We start from the raw sequence: 9,720 nt of genomic DNA, 5'->3' as shown, positions 1-9,720 counted from the left end.
GTTTTTGGTTCTAAATGTGTGTTTTATGCAAATAAAGTGAGCTTGCCGAAAATGGACGCGGTGCATCTGCTACCCGGGCAAGGAGATTTACGCCTCTATGCTGCCTGGTGCGCATGCGCAAGTCAGCGGCCATCCTGACCTTTATTTCAACTCGCAGCCTTTTTGCAGCTGCCGCCGCTGCACACAAGAACAATGATACACTTTTCATCACCTATCTTGCGCAAAGTGGCTGCACCGGGCAGGCGCTCACCTGAGAGCGTCGCCTTATTTTTATGCGCCTGTAAAAACGTCAGCCAGCCAGGCAGCGAGATTTGGGCTATTTATACGATTCTCGCTCGCATTCAAACATTTTGATAACCATTGGTGTCAATATTGGTGCTGAGGCCCGAGGCAAACGTAAATCAGTGCGAGTGTGCCATGGTGCAATTGGAACAGAAAAAAAAATCCAGAGTGATTCAGCAGTCACGAGAAGACACACGCATTAAAAATAAAAGAAAACCAAACCTGTGGAAGCTGACTAAGCGTTGAGGAATGTGAAAGAGTGAAGTTGAGACGAGCTGCACGTGCACGTCCACACTCAGTGCGTGCATGCGTGGCTGCCGCCTTACCTGCCACGCTTAGAAAATAAATTTCGAGCTTGGCCATGTAAGGATTTAACGGACAAGCAGATGAGGAAATTTCATTGCTGGAGCAGGTAAGCTATACGAGGCGGTCTATGACGTCACAAAATTTAGCGAAGACGTAAAGTGACACTGACAATTTGGGGGCAAATATTATCGAACAGTAATCATCAATTTTTTTCTACTATCTGAAAGTAGACTATCATTTCCATTGAATTGCATTCCAATATGATGATACTTTTTTTTTTTTTTGCCTTTAGCTATACTGTTTTGCAATGACGGTGCACGCGCGCCTCCACGGACGTGCAGACTTGCTTGGCGAGGACTTGCGGAAGTTGCTGTCCAAACGCTAAAGCCGAACTGGATGGATGGGCTCACCTTTGAAATGCTCGAGTAACACACGAACCACGTGATTTAGCATTGTTGACCCCCTCCCCGCCCCCACTGAGACTTTTGCCTTCGCATTTTCTCTTCCGATATGCAGAACACGGAATAATCCATTCAAAGTAGAATGGCTGTAAATTGTGATGTGCGCTGCAGTTCAGGGAGGGGAGCAAGATGTGGAGCGGGTTAGGGTTAACCCTTATTTTACTGCCATTACTTTGAATTGATTATTCTGTATTAGGGTTGGGATTGACTTAAACAGACGGCCACAGAGCCCGCCCGCCCGCAAACGAACGTAAGAAAGCCGAGGCCAAGGGGAGCGGCCGGACTGTTCACGGGTGAGCGAGGGGGGTGACTCGCCCATCCCGCTTGAAATAAACCTAATGGGACATAAAATGTGTCCTCGGTGTGAACTCGGGCTTCTCCAATGCATAAAAAAAAAAAAACTTCCATCAAGTCGCTTTTCAGCGTGGCGACACGGAGGCGAGGACAAGGAGAGAACTCGGAGGGCTCTGCTGCATGCTGAGCGCATGTGGCCCGCCTGCATACAGCACAACCATTTCTCCAACGTGTCGGGCAACATAAAGGCTCCTCCGCTCATTTTTCAGACGCGTCTCATCGCTATTCTGCGGACAAGCGACCTCCCTCCATCCCTCCATCCCCACATGCCTGCCTGCAGATGCGCCAGCTCGCTCACGCTTTTGCTCCAAAGTGAGCAAGTCCACTCTATTCAAAACACATTTGACAAAATCCAACCCAGATATGTTTTTTTTTTGCAAATCAAAAAAGCTGCATGTTCCGTGGTGAAGAGCCTTTTGTGCTTCCACCATGCCCCCTCCCTTTCCCGAGAGGAAAGGCAATTTATACGAGCCTATTCATGTCACAAATTCAGTAATTTATCAAATTCGTGTGCATTGATTTCTTTTTTTCTTTGGTGTGATGTTTGGATCCATTTGAGCGAAAACACAAATAAGGGAGAATCTAAAATTCCCGGTAAATATTAGGAATGGGCAGTGTGTTGCTTTGAGAAAAAAAAGGGAGGAAAAAGAATACAACTCCTGCGGGTCATGCTGATCACGTGGGGCTGCTGTTCTCCCTTAACTAACACTGCATGGTGCACATAACGATTTCATTCATGCACTTGATTTTACACACGCGGAAAGCCAACGTGCTGGATGGTGTGTACACGTCAAAAAAACAAACAAACAATTGAACGCGTACGAAAGCAAACAGACGATTTTCCAAAACATTGTCGACCCCTCCCCCCCAACAGTTTGCAAATGTCCACTCCACCGATATGCTAGCTGTTCAACTCAAACACACACACACACACACACACACACACACACACACACACACACACACACACACACACACACACACACACACACACACACACACACACACACACACACACACACACACACACACACACACACACACACGCAATAAAATGCACAGCGATCGCTGCAGGGTTGAGAGAGATAAAACACACAAGCACGCCCACGGTGATAGTGGTTTGGTTCAAAATGAAAGATTGCGCCTACAATAAGCCAACGAGTCAGCAAACGTATCGAAAACTAGAAGACACTCACTGTTTTATTGATCAATATGATTAGCACAGGTACACTAAATCCGTTTATTGCATTTCACAATAATCCATTTTTGAAAGTCCTAAACACAACACCAACACCACGAAACCAAATTGTAAACAATAAATAAATAATTAAATAAATAATTAAATAAATAAATAATTGTTTCTGAAATACACGAGGTAATTGTCACATGTCTTTATCCTAAACATACAAGTTCAAGATGAATGGTGTGTTTCAGCTTTTTTTTTTTTTAATTCTCCCCTAATACCAAAAATAATTATATTGATATTTTTCCGGTGTTGTCTGAAATAAATAGATTGTGCATTTCACCTGCATGGGGCAAAAGAATGACCCACAATAATATTTGTATTTAATGTATCGCCATGTGTATTTTTTGCTCGGCCTTCTTTCCAAACATAATCAAAGAGCATTTGAAACGCGTTCAAATAAACGAAACCCTGTATCACGTATAAAAAAGACTGCATCGGTATTCGCAGGAATCCATGCTATATAACATGCATTTTATATAACGCTGGACTTGGAGGAAACCGCACACGATGGCTACGAAAAAAACAAAACAAAATAGACCATCATCTATAAATACGCAGTTCTCTTCTGTTTTGTTTTCTTGCATGATCTGCGTCGTCCGTGTGCGTTTTTTTTTTTTATAACCTGGTCATGTCGTCGCCGTGCTGCGCCGCCGCACTCAGTTCATCGGAGGCCGCTGCGGAGCCGGTGGCCGAGGAAGGAAGCACGGCCGCGGACGCGGCGCTGGAGCCGGACGACGAGGACGACGACGAGCGCACTTTGGTGTTGGGCAGCCGGTGGTCCTTTTTCCATTTCATCCTGCGGTTCTGAAACCAAATTTTGATCTGGCGTTCGGACAGGACCAGCGTGTGGGCGATCTCGATGCGCCTCCTCCGAGTCAAATAGCGGTTATAGTGGAACTCCTTCTCCAGTTCCAAGACTTGCTGGCGGGTGTATGCTGTCCGAGACCGCTTGGGCTCCGTCCCGTTGTAGCCCGAGTTGACTGCGAGGGCGGGCGGGCGATGTTGCGTGCATGGGGGAGAAGAAGACAAGGAAGAAGGGAGGAAGGAAGGAAGCAAGCAAGGAAAGAAGGAAGCAAAGAAAGAAAGAAAGGAAGGACAACACGGAATAAAGGAGGGGTAAACATGGATGTGACTTGAAAGATTTATGTGCGCGTTTGGGATGTTGAAAAGGCAACTTTAGAAGTTGTGGGGACACTCGCTGCAGCCAAGCAAGATAAATTATTAATGCAAGATTACAAAGCTGAATTCCTTTTTTTTGTTCGTTTTCTTTCGCTCCCTTCCCCTCTTATTCATATATGTCCCGTCGTTGTCTCTCTCTCTCTCCCCCCCTTTCCATGGCGCAATACATAAGAGCAGAAGCCACATGGTGATACGGCTGCCCTGAGTATACCTCGGCTATAAAATTTATGGTGGGTGTAATTACCAACGCCGAGTCGTAAATCCGCCTCAATTGTGCCATTTCAAAAGGCTGGCTGGCTGGCTGTCCTGTTCTCGGAGATGCAGGGGAGAAGGGGGCTGGGGAGAGCGAGGGCGGACATAAAGGCGCAGCTTTTTAGCATGCCTACCGGTGCTGACGTGAATCTTCTTCATCCACGGGTAGACAACGGGTTGCTTGGACGAGGCGGCGCTGTTGGGATGCTCCGGCAGGGCTTGGTTGCAGGCGGAGGCTGCGGCCGGCGGGGTGGCGGGGGACATGGACAACTGGGGGGTCTCGCACGAAGCGGGCTGGCCCTTGCCCGCGAGCAGGTGCGCTGAGTGGCCAATGCCCGCGTGTCCTCTCGGCGTGTCGGGCTCGGGGATGCTTGCGCAGTTGTACTGGCGCGCTTGGTAGCTGGCCCGCGGCGCAGCGTACAAGTCCGGCTGCTGCTGGTGGTGCTGGTGGTGATGCTGCGGTGGTGGCGGCGGAGGAGGCGGCGGCGGCGGCGGTGGCTGCTGGTAGCCCGGGTCCCTGGCGCGGCCGTAATATTCAGGGCTGTGCTCGGGGATGTAGTTGTTTTGCGAATATTCCTCGCATGGAGGAAACTTCGGATCAATGTAGTTGGACTCCATCAAATACGAGCTCATGATCATTAATTTCTGGAGTGCAAAATAATTTTTCTAGCTTTGTCGTTTTTCTGCTCCATAAAGCCCTCCTACTTGCAAGCAGCCCTGTAAAGTTACTTTTACCACGTGACCCTGACGGCCAATCGCAGCCGAGCTGCAGGTGCCCGGATGAGGAACCAGAGTTGTTGAGCATACCTCCAGTCGCCATGGCGCGCTCGCTTCCAGCTCTGCCTCGCTCGCTCGCTCTCTCGCTCGCTCGCTCGCTCGCTCAATTTCTCCCTTTGCTCAGCCCTCTCCCTTGCTCTCCCTCTTCGCTTGTCTTGGTAGCGAAGCCATTGATCTTGGCCACTAAACTAGTAGCTCGCTTGCTGACCAAGGAGAAAAAAAAAACACACACACACACAACCAAACGCAATTATTCAAGGGGACAATCGAGCTCTTCCTCCAAGGAGAAGAACAATAGCAACCCTGAAAGCGATTGCAAAAATGGAGTCTCCAAAACGGTGCATGATGGGAAACGGTTTTGTTAGATGGGTGAAAAAGAATGATGGGTAAACATAAAAAAGTCAAATATTTTCTAATATATAACCCCCTTCAATTTCATATTACAACTTACCATTTCATCAAATAAACAAGTTCCATTGAAAAAAAATGATTTGAGGGTCACATGACCTACCTCATCTGACTCTGGCCAATGGTGGCCAATAAACAGTAGTGATCCGCAAAGGCTGATACCAGAACCACATATGCTTTGTATTGAATACATTTGCTTTTCATTTTTAAGAAGCGTTTGTTTTGAAACGTTTATTGACGAATGTTTTATTTTACTTTAATGCGCACCCAATTTATGACCCCCCCCCAATTGGAAGCACAACGTTTCTGTTTAAACTGTGCCTAATGTGACACGGGATTAGAATAGGAATGAGACCTATCTTGTTTTGATGAACACTTGGGCCCATGATACAAATGTTTTTCCATTTTCGAACCTCATCTTTTTAGCAGTGGCACTGCATGCACACGTCGCCGAGGTGTCCGAGGTTTTGGTATTGCAATTTCATTTCCAAATCCCACAATTTGGAAATTCTGACATGTGCTGCAACGTACAACTAGACCATGAGTGAATCAAATGAATGCAAAACCAAGAAATAATATAAGAAACATCACAGGAGTCTTGATCATATAAATGCATGAGTGGGACGAATGGCCTTTTCACATTGGGCAACACGAGTTACTCTATTTGCCATGGTGATGCTTGGAAGCCACATGTCATTGCAGTTTTAGAATGCAATCTTTGTTTGTCTCGCCAAAATGCAAGCCGTCTGGTTGGAGCTGAAAATAAGCAAATCTGGCCTCAGTAGGTGAAGCTGCGGCCTTGAGCAGGCCGTGTTCCGCCCCAAGTTGTGCCACACGCGCAAACGTCCATGTGCAACTTCGTAATTGTGACGTGTGATTCGAGCGGGGCTCATCCAGATACGCCCCTCGGTCCTTCATTCGTCCCATGCATCCAGAGTAGCCTACACTAAACATCCAGTAAATATTGTTTTGTGAGACTCTCCAAAGAAAATATGAGCAATCTGCCTCATCAGTTACGTTTTATTTCATTGGGATTCAGACTCAACTAGGAAATTTGAGAATAGTGCTATCATTTAACAGAGCACAGCAAAAAAGACATTAATGGTGATCCTCGTTTCCCAACAGTCGCCCATATTTCTGCCAGCTATGCATCCAGCCACGGATTGGATCTTGCTGTCGTGATAAGCGACAGACGGTCATCCTCTAGCATGCCAACAGAGCTGCTTTTGCTCACGCGAGCCACATACGAGCCAAGACCGAACGAGTGCATGGGCCTTAGTTCTCCATCCGTAACAAAAGACACATTTTGACATGCAAACATGCACAAAGCAGCACCTCGGTGTTCCACTAGAGCTGATACAGCAGATTTTGGTGCATGACTGCCGTTAGGAAAGCCATCCAGTTCCAAATACCGATGCTATCAGAAGCAGTGAGCACATTAGCTCTGCTTTTTATCGCCATGGAAACTTGTCATCTGAATGCTTTGCATTTTCTTATCTCTCTGGATGGCTCTTCTGTTTTCAACCTGACAGCTAGACAACAAAAACATCATCACTACTAACCAATAATAATAATAATAATAATAATAATAATAATAATAATAATAATAATAATAATAATATTCAGGAAGAGGAGGAGGTTGATGTTGTGAGCATGCTGCGTTTGCGAGCGCTTGACTTTGTGGGAAAGGCGCGTGACATTTCCATTAGCGCTCGTCGTGCGGGCTGTTGGGAGGCTTTTATTGCGCAATAAAAGCGGTAAATCAGTCACATTTTAACGAGTGCCTGTTCGCAACGTGTTCGACGAGGTGGCAAACGGTAGCTGCTTGGAAGGCGGGCAATCCCTCGACTTGGCCGGCCGCGCAGCTCGAGGTATCACATGCGCGTTTCACGGGACGCCCAACGGGAAACGTGCACGCGCGCGTGTTTGGGTGCGAGACACGCGCGCGTTGACTTGCAGCAGGCCGAGTCTGGGGGGGTGAGTTGCAGCTGCCCATGTATTCCCGTAGAGACGTATTTGCGATTGTGTTCAAGTGCACGCAAATTCGGTTCTACAGGGTACATATAGACAACTAATGCGGGTCTCTCGGCCTTTGTGCGGCATCCCAACAACTCAACAGCTGCATCGTGTTGTTTTTCAATGCGTGTCCGTGGCGCTTTTTTATGAATATTCAGCCGCCAACATGCACAAAGGGTCGGTGTGACAGCGCGGATGAAAAATAAGTTGGCTGCATTGTTCCCGAGCGTTTCTTTCGGACTGCTATTAGCATAGTGACCGCTCGCTAACCTTTCTTGCTGACACTCGGGAAGCTAATGAGAAAAGGCTACGATGACAAATGTCATATCGGATATGTGGCCCCTGTTTGGGGGGGGGGGGGGGGGGGGGTGTTTATTAAAAACGGCAAACATATAACCCAAATTGGGAATCGATGGCATTGATTATATATCATGAAAGTTAAAAAATACAGTTAAAAAATCCAATACTATAAATGCAACTGAAATCACAGTATTTAACTGTTTTTGCTTTGCAGTAAATACACCAATACTGTAAATATAAATACAGTACCTTTACTGGTTAATTGCTGCCAGTTAATTACTGTAAATTTTACAGTACATTTTTTTCAGCGTAGCTACAGTGCAAGTGCACAAAATGCGTGCGCGCGCTCAGCCAAGGTGAGCGATTCCCCTTGTTCAAAAAAATGACAAAGGTGTGAAGGATGAATGGCGCGCCGACGGGGATGCAGCGGACGGGATTGTTGCATTTTAATACGAGGAGACAGGCTGACCTGCGCTTCACCCCGCCTGCGTTCCAATAGTTCACTGCCAAGCATTATTGATGGAGGGACGCGAATGAATTCCTTCCCCGCACAAATGGCTTTCAGATTGTACACTGCCAGTTCAATAACTTGTTATAATGTACAAGTCAAAAAGATGAGGCCCTCGGGCGGATTATTTGCCTCGTTCATTTATTCATCGGAGGGCTAATTAAAGGGCCCCTTTGCTAATTAAAAGCCTTACACGCATTGGGAAATGCAGACTATGTGGTGGTTCCGTGTGTCAATTGGTGGCCCATGCAGTAGATGCACCTGACCCGAGCACTGCATGCAATATCCCTGATTAAATGGCCATAACGTGCTTTTAATCAAACACTTAACGGAACACATACACGCCTCCCCCCCCCGCCCCCACAGGTGTAATAATAATATCGTCCAGTTGAAATAAAAAAAAAGTTTTAATGAAGTGCAGACAGTCGTGCGAGAGGTGCAATATGCGCTCAAAGCAGTACAAAGGGGCTCTTTGATTTCCCCCCCGCAGAAACCAAAGTGCATTTTTTGCACTTCATTAAAGCTCCGCGTCAGAAGACCACTTGAGTGTGCAACTTGAACGAGCATTTCAACAAGCGCTCGACACGTTCTCACCTTTTTCAGCGGCACCGCCGTGCAGGCAATCTGGGAGAAGCGAGCACGAGACAGGAGACGGGAGACGGGACGGGCCACACGACCTGAGCGGCCTTCCCCTGTGCAGAGAACGATCTGAAAAACACAAAGGCAAATGAGACATGCACGAGGTCAAACGTGGTGCAAGTCTGAAGAAGGACTGAAGAACACACACACACACACACACACACACACACACACACACACACACACACACACACACACACACACACACACACACACACACACACACACACATATATATACACATATATATATAGACACACAACACAATGTTTTTGGTTTTGTTTCTTTACAAAGGTTGGAATTAGAAGAGAGGTGCTTCTCACGTCCAGGCCTGCTCATGCATGTGAGGGAAACGCCAGGACATTCACTTAACGCGCGATAAATAAATGACATGGTTGGCAAACGATCTACAACTTATTTGTGTGTCGATTCTGAAGGGGAAAAGAATGAATTTATTTAGGGTCGTTTTTAAATGAAAGCTGAATTAATTTCTAACCGGAGGATATTTTTTAATTAATGAGAAATGTGTTTAGTTCTATTTCTATTTTCATACGCTGCACTGGATCGTTGTTTTTTTTTCTTCTCCTGTGATTTATTTCCAAATGAGCTGAGAGGATGCCCTAGAAAAAAAGGGCGGGGGGGGGGGGGCCGCTGGACTGAGGAGAGACATTTGGGACGGGTCATTTTGACAAGAAACTAAAAAAAAAAGCCTCCTCGGGCTAAAACCCATTAATAGAAAGCCCGACCACGTCGTCATGTATTAAAAATAGGACGATTTGTGTGTCCACATTCAGATGTGGCACGAATAGAGACAAAAGCAAAAGTCATATGCAAGTGGCCTGTGCGCCTTAAATAATGACCGTGTCAGCTGCACAGGTCAGAGAAAGGAACAAAAACAACACACACGTTACGAGTGAAAGCGGATGTTGCCATTGTTCCACTTTCGATCCCGCATGACGCTCCAGAAGGACAACATGAGAGAAACACATGAA

General features: G+C 46.7%; 1 protein-coding gene across 1 annotated transcript in view; it reads right to left on the bottom strand.

The window, feature by feature from the left end:
- Window positions 1-729: 729 nt before the first annotated feature.
- The window catches only part of LOC147062804 (homeobox protein Hox-C4-like), a 37,831-nt gene continuing 28,840 nt past the window's right edge, over window positions 730-9,720 (bottom strand). The window contains exons 2-4 of the mRNA XM_085929259.1: window positions 8,684-8,797; window positions 4,215-5,060; window positions 730-3,629 (exon numbers count right to left, since the gene is read on the bottom strand). Coding sequence (XP_085785385.1) covers window positions 3,265-3,629; window positions 4,215-4,719 — 870 coding nt within the window. The 5' untranslated portion in view covers window positions 4,720-5,060; window positions 8,684-8,797 and the 3' untranslated portion in view covers window positions 730-3,264. The remainder of the gene's footprint in view (window positions 3,630-4,214; window positions 5,061-8,683; window positions 8,798-9,720) is intronic.

This window comes from Syngnathus leptorhynchus, chromosome 1, assembly GCF_054491065.1.
Source record: "Syngnathus leptorhynchus isolate UIUO chromosome 1, UIUO_Slep, whole genome shotgun sequence".
Taxonomy (NCBI): domain Eukaryota; kingdom Metazoa; phylum Chordata; class Actinopteri; order Syngnathiformes; family Syngnathidae; genus Syngnathus; species Syngnathus leptorhynchus.
This window is presented reverse-complemented; position numbering and strand designations above follow the sequence as displayed.